The 23,321-nt window shown below is 36.3% G+C and overlaps 1 protein-coding gene across 6 annotated transcripts in view; it reads left to right on the top strand.

The window, feature by feature from the left end:
- PHKB (phosphorylase kinase regulatory subunit beta) overlaps window positions 1–23,321 on the top strand; it is a 318,702-nt gene that overhangs the window by 92,134 nt on the left and 203,247 nt on the right. For all 6 annotated transcript variants that reach the window (XM_064580840.1, XM_064580837.1, XM_064580838.1 and 3 more), the window contains one exon: window positions 1,138–1,218. In XM_064580840.1, the coding sequence (XP_064436910.1) occupies window positions 1,138–1,218 (81 nt within the window). The remainder of the gene's footprint in view (window positions 1–1,137; window positions 1,219–23,321) is intronic.

Here is a 23,321-nt window from a genome sequence, read left to right as displayed (position 1 = left end):
CCCATAAAGAAATCTGTGCTCAGGGGTGCCTGGGTAGCTCAGTCGGTTAAGCATCTGCCTTGGGCTTGGGTCATGAACCCAGCGTCTTGGGATCGAGCCCTGCATCAGGCTCCCTGCTCAGCAGGAAGCCTGCTTTTCCCTCTTCCACTTCCCCTGCTTGTGTTCCGTCTCTCGCTGTCTCTCTCTCTGTGTCAAATAAATAAAATCTTAAAAAAAAAAAGAAATCTGTCTTCATTAATAGTCATTCCCATCTCCTTGAAAGCCCCCTGCCCTATGCGATCACCAGTCTCCTTGCCATCCTTATGAATATTCCTATTCTGTAAATTTCATATACATGGAATCATACAATATATGGTTTTTTGTGACTGGCTTTAGTCATTTAGCATATTCAAGGTTTGTCTAGGTTGTAGTATTTATCTTTCACTACTTATTTACTTAACACAATTTATACATCCCATTTAGGCTTCTGTGAGAATCTTTTTTTGTTAAAGTGGACATTATTGTCTTCATTTTTTTTTTTTGTTTATATCATATAATGTCGATCTTTAATAGACAAACTAAAAGAAAAAAATGACTCATTTGCTTATAAAACTCATTTGTTCATAAATATATCTTATATGCTATACCATTGATTAAAATTAATATGTCCCTGCAGTTGCTTACATAAATTTTGCATTCTCTGAGAATAATACCGTTTTCAAGACGCACTGCCTATTGTTTATGGTGTTCTAGCAAAGTCCTAATCTAATGTCTTACTTGCCAAATAACTTTTTCATTTACATACATTTGAGTTGAATTGACATTATATAGCTGCCTGTGGGGCAAAACTACTTCAAAGTAGAGTACTTTAGATCCAGAATTTGAAAATAAATCATAGAAAACAAATGTTATAGAAACAGTTGCTGACAGTTCTATTTGCAGCCATTTCCCTAATCAGGTATTAACCACTACAGTGAGTTTGAGGATTTTAGAGTTTTATATTCAAAGCTGGGATTTTATGATGAGCCAAATACTCAGCCCCTTTATTTCACAATAGGAAAGGCAATAGTTTTTATTTGCCACTGTTAGAGCAAATGACTTATAATTTTAGCTCTTATTTGTTATTTCCTTTAACCTTTTAATGTTGTTTGTTTTTAGATAAATGCAGTATCACTCTATCTCCTTTACCTTGTGGAAATGATTTCTTCAGGACTCCAGATTATCTATAACACTGATGAGGTATGAATCGCCCAAATTTTCTAGTACTAAATTTCATCTCTGAGAATATTTTTTTTCCTTTACTTTTTAAAACTTAGTTTTAGTTTTATGAAAATGGCTTATTCATATAATCAGATACTGGATTTTGGATGTTGGAGCAAGAGTCTTTATATTAAAGTGCAAAGTGTGCTTTATATTAAAGTACAAAGCACTTTAAAAATGAATGGAATATTTTTATATTGGTTGTAAAGCTTTACACCTATGAGAGCTCTGCTTCAGGTGATCTGAATGAAATAAAAACTTGATAACTTTCAGAAAATTTTAGTAACAATGAAAGTAAAATAGCATTTGCAGATTTTCTTGGAGTTATGTCTTTTTTGTATATCATTGCTTTTTTATAACCCATCCTTTTAAAAGTAAGAATGCTTTTATCATATTATTTTTATTGTGGGACCTCAATAAGGCTCTTGATGTTTTTAAAACATAAATACAATGTTCTTATTAGGAAATCTGAAAAGAATTTATATCCCAAAGATGAGAAGCATTCCTTTCATAGGCACTAATGCTTGAACAGACGCATAGGCACACATGCTGACACATTTCCAAATATGCCACAGTAAGAACAAAAAGTTTTTATGATTGAAATGGTACATCCAATGAGACTCCATCAAAGAGTAGGTATGCTATATATGCTTGTTATTATTTCTCTCCTGTGATCCATGCAGGGAGAACAAATGTATCATGTAATTGACACCTGATCATCATTGGACTGTAGTGAGGGTGCTGTGATACTGGTACATATAGTCTGTCCTTTAGTAGTTTACAGTCTTTTACATCCTTCCAGTTGTGCTTTTTCAATAGTAAGTGAAGTCTATTTATTTATATTTAAGATTTTATTTATTTATTTGAGAGAGAGAGAGCGCACAAGTAGGGGGAGGGGCAGAGGGAGAAGGAGAAGCAGACTCCCCGCTGAGCAGGGAGCCCGATGCGGGACTCAATCCCAGGACCCTGGGATCATGCCCTGAACTGAAGGCAGGCGCTTAGCTGACTGAGCCACCCAGGCGCCCATGTAAAGTCTATTTAGATGTGCAGATAAACAGTAAAGAACAAATTAATAATACGCACTATGGTTTCTTCTGTTTGATTCATCAAAGAATTACATGTTTTTATTTCATCCAAATAGTTCTGTTTTTATAATATTGTGAAGTTGTGGTATTCAAAGATTTTGGGTAGGGGAGGGTGTGGAAGACTCCTATTTCAGACCAATTTAAGCAGCATCCTAAAGCATAAAACAAATGGAAGAAACTTAACTCTGACTAAGGAGGGGAAGACTCTCAGAACCAGCCCATTTTGCTTCTCTTAGAAACTCCAAAGCACTGGGAGAAGTATCCAGCACAACATAGTGTGATAACCATTATATTAAGCAACAGCTAACATTGACAGTTGCAAGTGACTTCCCATTACTGTTACTGATGGTGGTGAAATTGCCTTGGTTAGTGGTAGCATTGTTTTGTTTGGTATTTTATTTTCATTTTTAATTTTTAACATTTTGGTTTTTGCTTTCTGAATATCTACTATAGTTCATTTTAAATCTTCAGATGTCAACTGACAGTTTTCAAAAATGTGATACTGCTTTAACCTTTCTATTTTTTTTTGTATGATTTGAATATATTTAAGCAAGTTTGGTATTTTCTTCTTAAGCTTTATTTTCTTTTTTTTTTTCTTGTTGATTTTTTTTCTAACCTTTACAGTTTTTATTTGGTAGATATAAAATTTTTATGTAGCTAATATCAATAGGCCTTTAAATGTACACCTAAAATCCTAGAATAATAAAATGTATTATTGGGGCTCACTATCTTTTTCTTTGATTTTTTTTTATATACTGTGTCAGGAATTATATGGAGAAGCAGTAATTGGGCCTGCATAGAATCTTTCAGGGAGTGAAATTCCTTTTATCTAGGTATTTCAGAGAAATGAATCCTTTGACAGCTGATATGACTTGGGACAATTTCGTTTTTTAATTATACCTTACACCCTGAATGGCAAGATCATAGTCCTGTCTCTTTTCTTTATTCCCAACCACATCACATCTCAGGGCAAACCAAAGACCTGGGAAGTAAGTGGGAATACCACTCATTTCTTTCTCTCTGTACTGTTAAATTTTTAAATTACCCAAATCCTTATCTTTTTAGGATTAAAGCATACAGAGCTCACACACACAACACACACGTGTAATATACATATTATATTGTCACACTTTGGTTTATTTTTTAATAAATCTTAATAAATTTTAATATATATGTAAAATCATATGAAAAGACGTAATTCTTTTTCTTTTTCTTTTTTTGTTAATATTAGATACACTTTAATATTGTAAAGGCCTAATTACTTTTATTAAAAATAACCATGCTTTGGTAGAACAAATTTCACAGCATGCTGTTGTGAGATAAAAAAGCTATATGCAAACAATGAATCATGGAACACCACATCAAAAACCAATGATGTACTGCAGGGTGACCAACAAATAAAATAAAATTAAAAAAGAAAAAAAAACCTTATACATCACAATTTGCAACCTGGGACTTCATCTAATAGAAAAAAATACCTCAAGAAAAACTCTTTTCAACACCATTAGAAAGACCTCTATCAGATACAGTTAACCAATTTTGTGCTACCAGATTCCATCCATGGGCTCTTGGATGCATGTATCACATCTAAAGAAAACACCAAGACTTTATTGGACCTACACACCAACCGGTGACCCAAAAGTGAGGATTTCCAGGAATGAAGCATATGACAACTAAAGAAGATAACTTTCCCACAATGACTGGAGCAGGTCTATACACCCTTATCTCACTGCTTCTTACATTTTTTTTTTCCCTCTCTCACTTAGACAATGGTCTTTTTTTTTTTTTTTTAATTTTATTATGTTACACTAGTCACCATACAATACATCATCAGTCCTTGATGTGGTGATCCACGTTCCATTGTTTTTGTATACAACCCATTGCTCCATGCAGTACATGCCCTCTTTAATACCCATCACCGGGCTAACCAATTCCCCCTCCCACCTCCTCTCTAAAACCCTGTTTGTTTCTCAGAATCCATAGTCTCTCATGGTTCATTTCTCCCTCCAATTCCCCCCTCCCTCATTTTCCCTTCCTTCTCCTAGTGTCCTTCATGCTATTCCTTATGTTCCACAAATAAGTGAAACCATATGATAATTGACTTTCTCTGCTTGACTTATTTCACTTAGCATAATCTCCTCCAGTCCCATCCATGTTGATGTAAAACTTGGGTATTCATCCTTTCTGATGGCTGAGTAATATTCCATTGTATATATGGACCACATCTTATTTATCCATTCATCTGTTGAAGGACATCACGGCTCTTTCCACAGTTTGGCTATTGCGGACCTTGCTGCTATGAACATTGGGGTGCATATGGCCCTTCTTTTCACTACATCTGTGTCTTTGGGGTAAATACCTAGTAGTGCAGTTGCTGGGTCATAGGGTAGCTCTATTTTAAAATTTTTGAGGCACCTCCACACTGTTTTCCAAAGTGGCTGAAGCAACTTGCATTCCCACCAACAGTGTAAGAGGGTTCCCCTTTCTCCACAACCTCTCCAACGTTTGTTCATTCCCTGTCCATTTTTGCCATTCTAACTGGTGTAAGGTGGTATCTCAGTGTGGATTTGATTTGAATTTCCGTGATGGCTAATGATGATGAACATTTTTTCATGTGTCTGTTATCCATTTGTATGTCATCTTCAGAGAAGTGTCTTTTCATATCTTCTGCCCATTTTTTGACTGGATTATTTGTTTTTTGGGTGTTGAGTTTGAGAAGTTCTTTATAGATCTTGGATACCAGCCCTTTATCTGTAGTGTTATTTGCAAATATCTTCTCCCATTCTGTGGGTTGCCTCTTTGTTTTGTTGACTGTTTCTTTTGCTGTGCAGAAGCTTTTTATCTTGATGAAATCCCAAAAGTTCATTTTTGCTTTTGTTTCACTAGCTTTTGGAGATGTATCTTGAAAGAAGTGGCTGTGGCCGATGTCAAAGAGGTTACTGCCTATGTTCTCCTCTAGGATTTTGATGGATTCCTGTCTCACATTGGGGACTTTCATCCACTTTGAGTTTATCTTTGTGAATGGTGTTAGAGAATGGTCGAGTTTCATTCTTGTGCATGTGGCTGTCCAATTTTCCCAGCACCATTTATTGAAGAGACTGTCTTTTTTCCATTGCATGTTTTTTCCTGCTTTGTCGAAGATTATTTGACCGTAGAGTTGAGGGTCCATATCTGGGTTCTCTATTCTGTTCCATTGGTCTATATGTCTGTTTTTGTGCCAGTACCATGCTGTCTGGATGATCACAGCTGTGTAATATAGCTTGAAATTGGGCAACCTGATGCCCCCAGTTTTGTTTTTCTCTTTCATCATTTCCTTGGTGATTCGGGGTCTTTTCTGATTCCATACAAATTTTAGGATTGCTTGTTCCAGCACTTTGAAAAATGTCATTGGAATTTTGATCAGGATGGCATTGAAGGTATAGCTTGCTCTGGGTAGCATAGACATTTTAACAATGTTTATTCTTCCAATCCATGAGCATGGAATATTTTTCCATCTTTTTGTGTCTTCTTCCATTTCTTTCATGAGTGTTCTGTAGTTCCTAGAGTATAGATCCTTTACCTCTTTCGTTAGGTTTATTCTGAGGTATCTTATGGTTTTTGGTGCTACTGTAAATGGAATCATTTCTCTAATTTCTCTTTCTACAGTTGCGTTGTTAGTGTATATGAAAGCAACTGATTTCTGTGCATTGATTTTGTATCCTGCCACATTACTGAATTGCTGTATGAGTTCCAGTCATTTGGGGGTGGAGTCTTTTGGATTTTCCACCTAAAGTATCATGTCATTTGCGAAAAGAGAGTTTGACTTCTTCTTTGCCAATTTGAATACCCTTTATTTCTTTTTGTTATCTGATTGCTGTTGCTAGGACTTCTAGTACTATGTTGAACAATAGTGGTGAGAGTGGGCATCCATGATGTGTTCCCGATCTTAAGGGAAAGACTCTCAGCTTTTCCCCATTGAGAATGATGTTTGCTGTGGGTTTTTCATAGATGGATTTTATGAACTTGAGGAATGTTCCCTCTATCCCTATACTCTGAAGTTTTAATCAGGAAAGGATGTTGTATTTTGTCAAATACTTTTTCTGCATCAATTGAGAGGACCATATGGTTCTTCTCCCTCCTCTTATTAATGTGTTCAATCACATTGATTGATTTGCGAATGTTGAACCACCCTTGCATCCCGGGGATAAATCCCACTTGGTTGTGGTGGATGATCCTTTCAGTGTATTGTTGGATCCTCTTACTTAGGATTTTGTTGAGGATTTTGGAATCCATATTCATCAGGAATATCAGCCTGAAATTCTCCTTTTTGATGGGGTCTTTGCATGGTTTGGGGATTAAGGTCATGCTGGCCTCATAGAATGAGTTTGGAAGTTTTCCTTCTGTTTCTATTTTTTGAAACAGCTTCAGTAGAATAGGTATTATTTCTTCTTTGAATGTTTGGTAGAATTCCCCAGGGAATCCATCAGGTCCTGGACTCTTGTTTTTTGGGAGGTTTTTATCACTGCTTCAATCTCGTTACTGGTTATTGGCCTATTCAGGTTGTGAATTTCTTCCTGTTTCAGTCTTGGCAGCTTATAGGTTTCCAGGAAGGCCTCCATTTTATCCAGATTGCTCAGTTTGTTGGCATATAGTTGTTGGTAATAATTTCTAATAATTGTTTCTATTTCCTTGGTGTTAGTCGTGATCTCTCCCTGTTCATTCATAATTTTATTAATTTGGGTCCTTTCTCTTTTCTTTTGGATAAGTCTGGACAGTGGTTTATCAATCTTATTAATTCTTTCAAAGAACCAACTTCTAGTTTCATTGATCTGATCTACTGTGTTTCTGGTTTCTAATTCATTGATCTCTGCTCTAATCTTAATTATTTCTCTTCTAATGCGTGGCTTAGGCATTGTTTCTTGCTTTTTCTCTAGTTCTTTAAGGTGTAGAGTTAGTTGGTGAATTCAGGACTTTTCTATTTTTTTGAGGGAGGCTTGGATGGCTATGTGTTTCCCACTTAGGACTGCCTTTGCCGTGTCCCATAGGTTTTGGACTGATGTGTTTTCATTCTCATTGATTTCCATGAATTGTTTAAGTTCTTTGATTTCCTCGTTGACCCAAACATTCTTGAGCGGAGTGGTCTTTAGCTTCCAAGTGTTTGAATTTCTGCCAATTTTTTTCTTGTGATTGAGTTCCAGTTTTAAAGCATTGTGTTCTGAGACTATGCAGGGAATAATCTCTGTCTTTTGGTATCTGTTGAGACCTGATTTGTGACCCAGTATGTGGTCTATTCTGGAGAAAGTTCCATGTATGCTCGAGAAGAATGAGTATTCTGTTGTTTTAGGGTGGAATGTTCTGTGTATATCTATGAGGTCCATCTGGTCCAGTGTGTCATTCAGAGCTCTTGTTTCTTTGTTGATTTTCTGCTTAGATGATCTGTCCGTTGCTGAGAGTGGAGTATTGAGGTCTCCTACAATTAACGCATTATTATCAATATGACTCTTTATTTTGGTTAACAGTTGGCTTATGTAGATGGCTGCTCCTATGTTGGGGGCATAGATATTTACAATTGTTAGATCTTCTTGTTGGATAGACCCATTAAGAATGATATAGTGTCCTTCTGTGTCTCTAATTACAGACTTTAGTTTAAAATCTAATTTGTCTGATATAAGAATTGCTACCCCAGCTTTCTTTTGAGGTCCGCTGGCATGGAAGTTGGATCTCCATCCCTTCACTTTCAGTCTGGATGTATCTTTAGGTTCAGAATGAGTCTCTTGTATACAGCATATGGATGGGTCCTGTCTTTTTATCCAGTCTGCAACCCTGTGCCAATTTATGGGAGCATTTAGGCCATTTACGTTGAGAGTGATTATTGAAAGATACGAATTTATTGTCATCATTTTGCCTGTGAAGTCCTTGTTTCTATAGATTGTAAATGTCTGTTGTATATCACTCTTGGTGTCTTTCTCCTTTTATAGAACCCCCCTTAATATTTCCTGTAGGGCCGGCTTAGTGGGCACATATTCTTTCAGTTTCTGCCGGTCTTGGAAGCTCTGCATCTCTCCATCCATTCTGAATGACAGCCTTGTCGGATAAAGTATTTTTGGTTGCATGTTCTCAGTTTGCATGTGCGACCCCGCCGCTCCGGTTTCCATCCCAGGGGCTACCTTAAAATCCTTTCCCCGCCGCTACCGGTCTGCGAGTCTGTGCCCTGTCCCCAGTGCACGAGGCTGTCGCTCACTGGCGGTGTAGGATCCCAATGGCCAGGCTCCCTCCCGCTGCCATTTATCCTCTGATTTCTGCCCGCAGAATCATGGTTCCCTGCTTCGTACCTCGAAATGAACCGCCCGCGATATTCTGTTTGTAGAGATCCAGATCTATTTTCTTACATCTCAGGCTGATTTTTTGGGTGCTCAGAGTGGTCTGGTAGATATCCAGCTCAATTCCAGGGACCAGTTGGAATATGGTCCCCTACTCCTCTGCCATCTTTTCTCTGAAAAGATGTAATTCTTTAATAAAGAAGAGATTTTTTAGACTTTGCTAATCCCAAAATTGTAAGTTTTAAAGAGTACTTTGAAAGTGAAGATATACAAAGTTGAAATTTTGTCTTCCCTTCCTACATTTTTGTTTTGTTTTTATTTTTAATTAAGGTATTAAAATCTGTTAATTGCACGTCTTTATACATTGAGGTAGAGAAACTACCTGTATGGTTTCTAATGTTCCTTCTCTAGTGTTGTGCTGTTACAAGAATAATTTTGGTGTTATTTAATGATGGGTCATAAGTCATAGTGTCATATCATTTTAGAAAAAACTAACCTCAGATACTCTTACAATCTTAAAATTTAAGTATAAATAAGCATTAATTGGGGACAATACTTGGAATGGTGGTAAATATAGAGATTGGTAGATGTGGAAGTTCTCTTTTGATTGCTACTATTACCATGATGAAATGGAAAGCAGGAATGTCAGCTGAATATGAAAAGGAGCCAAGGAGATTAAAGGTTCAAAAGGCAGAAGGGGCGAGATAGACACATGGGCTTGTAACTTTAAATGAGAAAAAATTCCAAAAACCATTCTTTTTAATTTACATCATATGACTTTACATGATTGAAGTTGGCCTTGTGTTTCTAACTCTTAAAATTCATGCCAAAAAACAAGTAATAAAAATTACAGTTTTAAGGATTTGGGAATGCTTTTATGTCTCGAAGGATTATAATAATCTGAGATGTTGCTTAGAAAGAGTCAATGCATGGCTTCTTTGAACCAAGTCAGTTGAATTGGATTGTAGATTCTTAGCCCTCTTGTGAAATTTTACTTCAATGTGACTTAAAAATAAGTGAGTAGTCCTGTTTTAGGGGTCCCAAAGGCCACCCCTAGGTTTGATGATTCTCTGGGAGAACTCACAGGATCTGGCATGTTGTGGATAAGATTTATTGCAGTGAAAGAATAGAAAGCAAACTCAGCCAAAGTAAAAGCCACCTGAAGCAAAGCCTAGAAAAAACCAGGTGCAAGCCGCCAATAGTCCTTTCCTGATGTAGTCATACAGAACATGCTTAATTCCTCCAATTGTGACAACATGTGTGAAACTTTATCTCTACCATGCAAGCTCGTTAGGGAGTTATTGCCTAAGGTATTTATTGGGGTCTGGTCACGTAGATACCCTCTTCCTAACAGGTACCAAATTTCTAACTCTCAGGAAATCAGGTGTTCAGCCCAACATCTGTTTTGGCAAAAATATTGTTTGCATTAACAGTTTAGGCACAGTAAACCACAACTGTGGCTTAATAAATTATTCCTTCGTCGTGCGTATTTAGAAAGAATATTTCATCATGTATTATTCATCTTAATTACAAGAATTTATAGCTTATGTATAAATGATAAAAAAACTATTTCAGATGTTAGAATATTTAGTACTCTTGGTATTAGACGAATGAGCAAGCATAATAGTTCCTAACAAATCAGAGTATATATTATAATTTTTTTTTGTTTATTCCAACCCAAGTGGGAAAATTATATGTGAAAATTGAACCTAATAGCCCCTTATGTGTGAGAAATATTAGAGATTTGTGAGTACTACAATATTCTTTAGTTGTGAATGTCAAATGAGAAAATATAACTATGTCATGTTTGCTATGATGCAGCATAGTTCACCAGGTGCTTTTATTTCTTCTTTGGTACTCTTTTTCTGAGGTGTCTTGGCATCTTATGATCTTCATAGGTGTTGTTAACCAAATTTTAGTGATGACAGTTTACTTAATTACACATAAGTCAATCAGAGAAAGAGAGTTATATGATTTCACTCATATGTGGAATTTAAGAAACAAAACAGAGGAGCATAGAGAAAGGGAGGGAAAAATGAAACAAGACATAATCAGATAGGGAGAGAAACCAAAAGAGACTCTTAACTCTAGGTAACAAACAGGATTGCTGGAGGGAAGGGGCGTGGGGGGATGTGGTAACTGAGTGATGGGCATTAAGGAGGGCACCTGATGTGATGAACACTGGATATTACGTACAGCTGATGAATCCCTGAACTGTACCTCTGGAACTAATAATATACTATGTTAATTAATTGAATTTAAATTAAATAAAATTTTAAAAGCCTATTATTAAAATCATCAAGTATAACTTTTTCTTACTTTGTTTCTTTGACCTTTATTAAGCATATAATTTAAGAAAACTTAAATATTAAATCACAGTTCTTAATTCATATGCCATTTGAAGGAATAAAAAGATCCAAGTATAATAAAGTACTCATTTTACTAATCTCAACTCCCACTTACTACTGACCCATTATTGTGGGGTTTTTTTAGTTGCAGTGAATTGTATTTTATAAGAAAATTTTCTTTCAATCTAAATCCTCAAATATATTGGCATAAGTTTTTTCATAATATCCTTTCATCATTTTAACAACTGTTGGTTCTCTAATGATGTAGTATTTTCAATTCCTCAATTTGATAATTTGTGACAGCTCTCTTTTCTGATTGGTCTTGCTTATAGTTTTTCAGTTTTATTAGACTTTTAAAAAAATTGTTTTCAGCGTTTTTGAGTTTCTCTACTGCTTTTTAAAAAAATTTTTTTATTGTTATGTTAATCCCCATACATTACATCATTAGTTTTAGATCTAGTGTTCCATGATTCATTGTTTGTGCATAACACCCAGTGCTCCATGCAGAATGTGCCCTCCTCAATACCCATCAGCAGGCTAACCCATCCTCCCACCCCCCTCCCCTCTAGAACCCTCAGTTTGTTTTTCAGAGTCCATCGTCTCATGGTTCGTCTACCCCTCCGATTTCCCCCCTTTCATTCTTCCCCGCCTAGTACATTCTTCTTCTTCTTTTTTTTTTATTAACATATATTGCATTATTTGTTTCAGAGATACAGATCTGAGATTCAGCAGTCTTGCACAATTCACAACGCTTATCAGAGCACATACCCTCTACAGTGTCTATCACCCAGTCACCCCATCCCTCCCACCCCACCCCCCTCTCCAACAACCCTTAGTTTGTTTCCTGAGATTAAGAATTCCTCATATCAGTGAGGTCATATGATACATGTCTTTCTCTGTTTGACTTATTTCGCTCAGGATAATACCTTCCAGTTCCATCCACGTCATCGCAAATGGCAAGATCTCATTCCTTTTGATGGCTGCATAATATTCCATTGTATATATATATACCACATCTTCTTTATCCATCTCTACTGCTTTTTGTTCCGTTCATTTTTACTGATACCTTTATTTCCCTTCTTCTACTTTCTTTATGTTTAACTTACCCTTTTTTAGGGTTTTTCTTTATATGGAAGATTAGATCATTGATTTTTTGGGTTTTCTTCTGCCTAATGTATTCATTTAGGGCTTTAAATATTCCCTGCTTAGCTTATTCTAAAAGTTTATGTTATAATTTTATTATCATTCAGTAAAATTATTTTGCAATCACCATTATGATATTTTCTTTTACCAGTGAGTTGTTTAAAAATGTGTTTCTTAATTTTTAAATTTTTGGGGATTTTCTATCTTTATAATATGACTTTTAGTTTGAATCTGCAGTGGTCAGAGAACATATCCTACACAGTTTTAGTCCTTTAAAATCTGTGAAATTTGGTGAGTAGTGAGATGGCGGGGCAGTAGGAGACCTAAATTTCTTCTGGTCCCAGGAATTCAGGTAGATAGTTATTAAACCATTCTGAGCACCTACTAACTCAAGAGGAAATCAATGAAAAGTATAGGAGCAATTCTATGAACAAAAAAGTGACCATTTTCTGGAAGGTCTCTTCTGATTTGGTTAGTGTATATTTTTCTGGGCTTGTTGTAACCCTTTTAGCATTTTGTTCTCTCATTCATCTGTTGCTCTCTAGACAAAATGACAAACTGTAAAAACTCACCTCAAAGAAAAGAACAAGAGGCAGTACCAACTGCCAGGGACTTAATCAATATGGACATTACTAAGATGTTGAACTAGAGTTCAGAATGAAAATTATAAATATACTGCCTGGGTTTGAAATAAGCATGGAAGATACTAGAGAATCCCTCTCTGGAGAAATAAAAGAACTAAAATCTAGCCAAGTGGAAATCAAAAAGGCTATTAATGAGGTGCAATAAAAAATGGAGGCTCTAACTGCTAGAATAAATGAGGCAGAAGAGAGAATCAGTGATATAGAAGACCAAATGATGGAAAATAAAGAAGCTGAGGAAAAGATAAACAACTACTGTATCAGGAGGGTAGAATTTGAGAGATAAGTGATACCATAAGATGAAACAATATTAGAATAATTGGGATCCCAGAAGAAGAAAGACAGTGAAGGGCAGAAGGAATATTGGAGCAAATTATAGCAGAAAACTTCCCTAATTTGGGGAAGGAAACAGGCATCAAAATCCAGGAGGCACAGAGAACTCCCTTCAAAATCAATAAAAATAGGTCAACACCCCGACATCTAATAGTAAAACTTATAAGACTCCGAGACAAAGAGAAAATCTTGAAAGCTCCTCTGGAGAAGAGGTCTGTAATCTACAATAGTAGAAACATTAAGTTGGCAGCAGACTTCTCCACAGAGACCTGGTAGGCCAGAAAGGAGTGGCATGATACATTCAGAGCACTAAATGAGAAAAACAGGCAGCCAAGAATACTTTATCCAGCTATGCTGTCATTGAAAATAGAAGGAGAGATAAAAAGCCTCCAGGACAAACAAAAACTAAAAGAATTTGTGAACACCAAACTAGCCCTACAAGAAATCTTGAAAGGGGTCCTCTAAGCAAAGAGAGAGCCTAAAAGTAACATAGACCAGAAAGGAACAGAGACAATATACAGTAACAGTCACCTTACAGGCAATATAATGGCACCAAATTCATATCTTTTAGTAGTTACTCTGAATGTAAATGGACTAAATGCCCCAATCAAAAGACACAGGCTATCAGATTGGATAAAGAAACAGGACCCATCGATATGCTGTCTGCAAGAGACTCATTTTAGATCCAAACACACCTCCAGATTGAAAGTAAGGGGGTGGACAACCATGTACCATGCTAATGGACACCAAAAGAAAGCTGGGGTGGCAATCCATATATAAGACAAATTAGATTTTAAACCAAAGACTCTAATAAGAGATGAGGAAGGACACTATATCCTACTTAAAGGGTCTATTCAACAAGAAGATCTAAGAATTTTAAATACCTATGGCCCTAACGTGGGAGCAGCCAATTATATAAGGCAATTAATAACAAAATCAAAGAAACTCATCGACAATACTAGAAAAATATTAGGGAACTTTAACACCTGCCGCACTAAATGGACAGCTCATCCAAGCAAAAGACCAACAAGGAAATAAAGGCTTTAAATGACACATTGGACCAGATGGATTTCACAGATACATTCAGAACATTTCATTTCAAAGCAACAGAATACACATTCTTTTCTAGTGCCCATGACTGCAGAATAGATCACTTCTTGGGTCACAAATCAGGTCTCTACTGGTACCAAAAGATTGGGATCATTCCCTACATATTTTCGGACCACAGGGCTTTGAAACTAGAATGCAATCCCAAGACGAAAGTTGGAAAGAACTCAAATACACGGAGACTAAAGAGCATCCTACTAAAGAATGAATGGGTCAGCCAGGAAATTAAAGAAGAATTAAAAAAATTCATAGAAACAAATGAAAATGAAAACACAAGTGTTTAAAATCTTTGGGATGCAGCAAAGGCAGTCATAGGAGGAAACTATATAGCAATACAAGCCTTTCTCAAGAAACAAGAAAGGTCTCAAATACACAACCTAACCCTACACCTAAAGGAGCTGGAGAAAGAATCGCGAATAAAGCCTAAACCCAGCAGGAGAAGAGAAATCATAAAGATCAGAGCAGAAATCAATGAAATAGAAACTAAAAGAACGGTAGAACAGATCAATGAAACTAGGAGCCGGTTCTTTGAAAGAATTAACAAGATTGATAAACCCCTGGCCAGACTTATCAAAAAGAAAAGAGAAATGACCCAAATCAACAAAATCATGAATGAAAGAGGAGAGATCACAACCAACACCAAGGAAATACAAACAATTATAATAATGCATTATGAGCAACTATATGCCAGCAAATTAGATAATCTGGAAGAAATGGGTGCATTCCTAGAGATTTATAAGCCACCAGAACTGAACCAAGAAGAAATAGGAAACATGACCAGACCCATAACAAGGAAATTGAAGCAGTAATCAAAAGTCTCCCAACAAACAAGAGCCGAGGGCCAGATGGCTTCCCAGGGGAATTCTACCACACATTAAAGAAGAATTAATACCTATTCTTCTGAAACTTCCAAAAAATAGAAATGGAAGGAAAACTTCCAAACTCATTTTATGAGGCCAGCATTCCCTTGATCCCAAAACCAGACAAAGACCCCATCAAAAAGGGGAATTACAGACAAATATCCCTGATGAACATGGATGCAAAAATTCTCACCAAAATACTAGCCAACAGGATCCAACAGTACATTAAAAGGATTATTCACCACAACCAAGTTGGATTTATTCCTGGGCTGCAAGGTTGGTTCAACATCCACAAATCAATCAATGTGATACAATATATTAATGAAAGAAAGAACAAGAATCATATGATCCTCTCAATAGATGCAGAAAAAGCATTTGACAAAGTACAGCATCCTTTCTTGATCAAAACTCTTCAGAGTATATGGCTAGAGGGCACATACCTCAATATCATAAAAGCCATCTATGAAAACCCACAGCAAATATCATACTCAAGGGCAAAAACTGAGAGCTTTTCCCCTACATCAGGAACGCAGCAGGGATGTCCACTATCACCACTGCTATTCAACATAGTATTAGAAGTCCTAGCCTTAGCAATTAGACTACAAAAATAAAAGGCATCCAAATTGGCACAGAAGTCAAACGCTCACTGTTTGCAGATGATATCATACTTTATGTGAAAAATCCAAATGCTGTACCCCAAAACAGCTAGAATTCATACAGGAATTCATTAAAGTGGCAGGATATAAAATCAATGCACAGAAATCATTGGCATTTCTATATAGCAACAACAAGACAGAAGAAAGAGAAATTAGGAGTCGACCCCATTTACAATTGCACCCAAAACCATAAGATACCTAGGAATAAATCTCATCAAAGAGGCAAAGGATCTGTACTAAGAAAACTATGGAATACTCATGAAGAAAACTGAGGAAGATGCAAAGTATTGGAGAAAGGTTCCATGCTCATGGATTGGAAGAAGAAATATTGTGAAGAGGTCAATGCTACCTAGAGCAATCTACACATTTAATGCAATCCCTATCAAAATACCATCCACTTTTTTCAAAGAAATGGAACAAATCATCCTAAAATTTGTATGGAACCAGAAAAGACTCCAAATAGCCAGAGGAATGTTGAAAAGCAAAGCTGGTGGCATTACATTCTGGACTTCAGGCACTATTACAAAGTTATAATCATCAAGATAGTACGGTACTGGCACAAAAACAGACACATAGATCAATGGAACAGGATAAAGAGTCCAGAAATGGACCCTCCACTCTATGGTTAACTAATCTTCAACAAAGCAGGAAAGAATGTCTAATGGAAAAAAGACAGTGTCTTCAACAGATGGGGTTGGGAAAATTGGACAGCCACATGCAGAAGAATGAAACTGGACCAGTTTCTTACACCATACATGAATATAAACTCAAAATGGATGAAATACCCAAATGTGAGACAGGAGTCCATCAAAATCCTAGAGGAGAACACAGGCAGCAACCTCTTTGACCTAGGCCATACCAACTTCGTGCTAGACACGTCCCCAAAGGCAAGGGAAACAAATGGAAAAATGAATTACTGGGGCCTCGTCAGGATAAAAAGCTTCTGCACAGTAAAGGAAACAGTCAACAAAACCAAAAGACAACTGACAGGATGGGAGAAGATATTTGGAAATGAGATATCAGATAAAGGACTGTTATCCAAAATCTGTAAAGAACTTTTCAAACTCAAATAATCCAATCCAGAAATGGGCAGAAGACATGAACAGACATTTCTGCAAAAGAGACATCCAAATGGCCAACAGACACATGAATAAGTGCTTAACATCATTCGGCATCAGGGAAATCCAAATCAAAACCTCAATGAGATACCACCTCACACCAGTCAGAATGGCTCAAATTAACAAGTCAGGAAATGACAGATGTTGGTGGGGATGCGGAGAAAGGGGAACCCTCCTACACTGTTGGTGGGAATGCAAGCTGATGCAGCCACTCAGGAAAACTATATGGAGGTTCCTCAAAAAGTTGAAAATAGAGCTACCCTGCGACCCAGCAATTGCACTACTGGGTGTTTACCCCAAAGATACAAATATAGTGATCTGAACAGGCATGTGCACTGCAATGTTTACAGCAGCAATGTCCCCAATAGCCAAACTGTGGAAGGAGCCTAGATGTCCAACAGATGAATGGATAAAGAAGATGGGGTATATATATACAATGGAAGATTATGTAGCCATCAAAAAAAAAAAAGAAATCTTGTCATTTGCAATGACGTGGATGGAACTAGAGTGTATTATGCTAAGCAAAATAAGTCAATGAGAGAAAGAAAAGTATTATATAATATCACTGATAAGACGAATTTGAGATACACGACAGAGGATCACACGGGAAGGCAGGGAAAATGAAACAAGATGAAACCAGAGAGGGAGACAAACCATAACAGACTCTTAATCTCAGGAAGCAAACTGAGGGTTGCTGGAGTGTTGGGGGATGGGCGGGATGGGGTGGCTGGGTGATGGACATCAGGGAGGGTATGTTCTATGGTTAGCGTGGTGAATTGTTTAAGACTATTGAATTACAGACCTATACCCGTGAAACAAATATTACATTATATGTTAATAAAAAATAAAATTAAGAAAATGGTTGAGATTTGCTTATGACCGATCATATCATCATTATTGGTTAATATTTTACAGGATCATGGAAAAATGCTATTGTCTTCAGTGCTGTTTATGTTAACTAAGTACACTGAGTTAATCAGGCTATTCATATCTTTTATGTGTTGTGCAGTTTTCTGTCTGTTATGTTCATTTTGTATCCAAGTATGATGGAATTTTTTTCTCCATTTAATTCTGTCACTTTCTGATTCATGTATGTATGTGTGTATATATATGTATGTGTATATAAAACTACATGCATATGATTTAAATTTGTTAAACTTTTTTGAGTTCCCAGTGTCTCATTTCAACTCATAAAATTCCTTTCTTACAATCTCCTTTTCTAACTAGAGCAGTTTTTTTTTTTTTATTCATTTTAGAGAGAGAGAGAACGAGAACATGAGCAGTAGGGGTTAGGGGGGAGGAGGAGAGGGAGAAAGAGACTCCCCACTGTTTATTTGACAGAGAGAGCACAAGCAGAGGGAGAAGGAGAAGCAGGCTCCCCGCTGAGCAAGGAGCTCAATGCAGGGCTTGATCCCAGGACCCTGAGATTCTGACCTGAGCCGAAGGCAGAAGCTTAACTGACTGAGCGATCCAGGTGCCCCTAACTAGAGCAGTTTCTTTTTTCTTATTCTTTTTTTAAAAAAAGATTTCATTTATTTGACAGAGAGAGACACAGCGAGAGAGGGAACACAAGGAGGTGGAGTTGGATAGGGAGAAATAGGCTTCCTGCTGAGCAGGGAGCCCGATGTGGGGCTCGATCCCAGGATCCTGGGATCATGACTTGAGCCCAAGGCAGAAGCTCAACCACTGAGCCACCCTGGGGCCACTAGAGGAGTTTCTTTTGATTAGTATTTGTATAGTGTATCGTTTGTATCATATAATTATTGCTCTTTTAAAAATCTAATCTGCAGTCTTTTCCTTTTAATTGGGTACTTAGTTCATTTACAATTTTTTTTTTTTAAAGATTTTATTTATTTATTTGACAGAGAGAGACACAGGGAGAGAGGGAACACAAGCAGGGGGAGTGGGAGAAGGAGAAGCAGGCTTCCTGCTGAGCAGGGAGCCCAATGTGGGGCTCGATCCCAGGACCCTGGGATCACGACCTGAGCCGAAGGCAGATGCTTAATGACTGAGCCACCCAGGAGCCCCTCATTTACAGTTTAATGTAAATTTTTATGTATCTTGGTTTCAGTCTTTCATATTTCTATTTGTTGTTGGTCCATCTATTATTTGTATTTTTTTTCTCCTTTCTTATATTCTTTTGGATTTATTGTTACTGAAGCATCCCTCCTTCTATAAGTTCATTAGGCTTCATTTTATTATTCTTTTAGTGGTAATTATAGAAATCATAGTATTCTCAACTTACTAGGTTCTACTCAGTATTTGCATTTTGACTGTTTTCTAGACGATTTAAGACCCTTTGCACATTTTAGCTTCACATACTATTGTTGACATTTACTTTAATTCTGCATTTGTTTTTTAGCATTGTTTTTTTAAGAGGGAGAGAGCGGGCAGGGATGGGCAGAGGGAGAGGGAGAGAGAGAATCTTAAGCAGGCTCTTCGCCCAGCACACATCTCAATGGAGGGCTCCGTCTCATGACCGTGGGATCATGACCTGAGCCAAAATCAAGAGTCAGACACTTAACCGACTGAGCCATCCAGGTGCCCCAATTCTACATATATTTTAAGCTGCACAAAACATTAATACTGTTGCTGAATACAACAATATAGATCTCTATATCCATGCATATACATATAATCTTCAAGTGTACCATTATGATGATCATCTTTCTTTCTTGGGATGTTCTGTCTGGGATTATTAGCCATTCCTGACTAATTGTTTTTTTTTTGTTTTTGTTTTTGTTTTTAAAGATTTTATTTATTTATTTGAGACAGAGAGAATGAGAGACAGAGAGCATGAGAGGGAGGAGGGTCAGGGGGAGAAGCAGACTCCCTGCTGAGCAGGGAGCCCGATGCGGGACTCGATCCCGGGACTCCAGGATCATGACCTGAGCCGAAGGCAGTCGCTTAACCAACTGAGCCACCCAGGCGCCCGTGACTAATTGTTTTTCTGAAATGTCTTGTTTTTATTTAATTTTTAACGTGTATTTTATGAACCACATCTTCTTCATCCATTCATCTGTTGAAGGGCATCTTGGCTCCTTTCACAGTTTGGCTATTGTGGACATCGCTACTATGAACATTGGCGTGCAGGCGCCCCTTCTTTTCACTACATCTGTATCTTTGGGGTAAATACCTAGTAGTGCAATTGCTGGGTCATCAGAAAGGATGAATACCCACCATTTGCATTGACATGGATGGAACTGGAGGGGATTGTGCTAAGTAAAATAAGTCATTTAGAGACAACACAATATCATATGGTTTCACTCATATGTGGAACATAAGCAATTGCATGGAGCATAGGGAAAGGGAGGGGAAACTGAAGGGGGAGAAATCAGAGAGGGAGACAGACCATGAGAGACTATGGACCCCCGGAAACAAACTGAGGGTTTCAGAAGGGGGGTGGGTGGGGGATGGGTTGATGGGTATTAAGGAGGGTATGTGTTATGATGAGCACTGGGTCTTATATGTAACTAATGAATCATTGAACACTATATCAAAAACAGTGATGTAGTATACAGTGGCTAACTCACCATAATAAAAAAATAAAGTGTATTTTAGGTTGATAGTTCTTTTCTTTGAATACTTCAAATATGTCATTATCTTCTGGCTTCCATTGTTTTTTGTATGAATCAACTGCAATTCTGTTGTTCCTTTTAGGAAAACACTTTCTTCTTGGGCAGCTTTCAAATGTTTTTCCTTTTAAAATAATCATTTAAAATGATTTCCATGTCTAAATGTGCTATTTGTGCTGTTCTTTGTATTTATAATCCTTCTTGTTACTTGTAGAAGTTTTCACTTCTAAACTTAATGTCTCATAAGATTTGGAAAATTCTCGGCTAGTATATACTAAGATATTGCTTGTGCTCCATTTTTTTTCTATTTTGCTTTTTTGAAACAGCAAATACATGTTACACCTTTTCCCATATCTTTTCATCTTGTCCCATATCTTTTCATCTCTTTTTTTCTATCTTTCTCCCTATCCTTTTTACTCTTTCTACTTTGATTCAGGATTTCTTTGCTGGTTTATCTTCACATTCATTGTTTATATGTTCTAATATATCTAATTGGTAATTAAAACCTATTAATTGAATTTTTAATTTTAGGTATCATACTTTTTAATTCTAGAATTTACATTTGATTTTTTTAGATTGATGTCTTCTACTGAAATTCTCACTTTTAAAATTTCTTTTTTGAACTTATTATTGTTGTATTAACTTCCATATTTGATAACTGCAATGTAGGGATTACTTATGGTTTTGTTATTATGATCTATTTTCTTTCATCAGTTTCGTAATTTGGTCTTGTTTTCTTGCATGTCTTTTATGCTTCATAATTGATTGTTTGAACAATTTTTTGGTTTTACTATATTCACGAAGTTGTGAAACTATCACTTTTAGAACATTATCATCATCCTAAACAGAAAAATGATAGGTTAACAGTCATTCTCCATGTCTCTCTATCCCTTCCCCCTGATAACCACTGATCTTTTTCTCTGTATGAATTTGTTCATTTGGATTTGATATTAAGGTAATCATATAACATCCGAATTTTTGTGTATGGCTTTTTCATCTAGCCTATTTTCATGATATATCCTTGTTACAGTGTGTACCAGTACTTCATTTATTTTAATGTCAAAATATATTGCATTGTTTGTATATTCCACATTTTGTTTATCCACTCATTAGTTGCTAGAAATTTGGGTGATTTCTACTTTTTGACTATTATGTATAATGCTGCTATGAGTATTCATGTGCCAGTGTTTGTGTATTCTTAGATATATATCTAGAAATATAATTGCTAGATCATATAAGTGAACTTAATGTTTAACTTTATGAGGAATTGTCAAACTGCTTTCCAAAGCGATTGGATCACTTTATATTCCCTTCAGGAATATAAGAGGGTCCATATTTGTTCTTGTTTTTTGTTTGTTTGTTTTTATTACAGCCGCTCTGTTGGGTGTAAAGTGATATCTCATTGTGGTTTTAATTTGCATTTCCTTTATTACTGCTGATGTTCAGCATCTCTATATGATTATTGATCATTTGCATATCTTTGTGGGGAAATATCTATTCGTATCATTTACCCATTTTTAATTGAGTTGCTTAATTGTTGACTGTTAAGAATTTTTAAAATATATCCTGGATACTAGACCCTTATCAGATAATATAATTTGCAACATTTCTTCTGTTCTGTGGGTTATCTTTTCATTTTCTTTATAGTGTCCTTTGAAGCATAAAGTTTTTAAAAATTTTGATGAAGTCCCGTGTATCTAGTTTTCCTCTTGTCACTTGTGCTTTAGATGTCATAAGTCTTCCTTAATTTCTCCCAATGAGGTTTTCTGGTTTTTAGTATATGGCTTTCATTCTTTTTAAAATTTATTCCTGAATGTTTTCTTTTGTATGATATTGTAAATGGAATTTCTTAATTTCATTTTCAGACTGTTTATTCCACGTATATAGAAATACAGTTGATTTTTGTATATTAATCTTTTATCCTGCAACCTTGCTAAGCTTGTGTTTGTTTTAATAGTTTTTATGATAAATCCGGCTAAGAAGTTTATTAATGGTATTAATTTTTTTCTAAGAACCAGCTCCTTGTTTCATTGACCTGTTCTTTTAGTTTCTATATCATTTATTTCTGCTCTAATCTTTATTATTTCTTTCCTCCTGCTGGATATAGGCTTCATTTGTCATTCTTTTTTGGTCTCCCTTAGGTGTATATTTAGGTTGTTTATTTGAGATTTTTCTTCTTTCTTGAGGTAGGCCTGTATTGCTATATACTTCCTTCTTAAAACTGCTTTTGCTGTATCCCGAAGACTTCGGACTGTTACGTTTTCATTTTTATTTTTTCCGTGTATTTTTTTTTATTTATTCTTTGCCTTTCTGGTTGACCCATTCATGGTTTAATAGCATGTTGTTTAACTTCCATGTGTTTGTGGTCTTTCCAGATTTTTTCCTTATGGTTGATTTCTAGTAGCATTATGAACAGAAAAGGTGGATGCTATGATTTCATTCTTTTTGTGTTTGTTGAGGCCTATTTGGCTATTTAATATGTGGTGTAGTCTGGAGAATGTTCCATGTGTGCTTGAAAAGAATGTATATTGACTCCCTAAGGATTTTCTATATAGAATGCCATGTCATTTGCAAATAGTGATTGTTTACGTCTTACTTTCCAATACAAATGTCTTTTCAGTCTTTAACCTACCTAATTTCTTTGGCAAGACCCTTAAATACAATGTTGAATATAAGTGACAAGAGTGTACGTCTGTTTTATTTCTGATTTTAAGGGGAAACCTTTCAATTGTTCAACATTACATATGATGTTACCTGTGGATTTTTTTTGTAGATTATCAGGTTGAGGAAGTTTTTTCCTCTTCCTAGTTTCTTGGGTGCTTCATGAAAAGGTTGGATTTTTTTCAAATGCCATTTGTGCCTCTGTAGAGATGATCATGTGATGTTTGTGTTTTATTCTATTGATACAGCATATTGC

Source organism: Mirounga angustirostris, unplaced genomic scaffold, assembly GCF_029215605.1.
Source record: "Mirounga angustirostris isolate CCGP_5_RB_7025 unplaced genomic scaffold, mMirAng1.0.hap1 SCAF_16, whole genome shotgun sequence".
Lineage (NCBI taxonomy): Eukaryota > Metazoa > Chordata > Mammalia > Carnivora > Phocidae > Mirounga > Mirounga angustirostris.
This window is presented reverse-complemented; position numbering and strand designations above follow the sequence as displayed.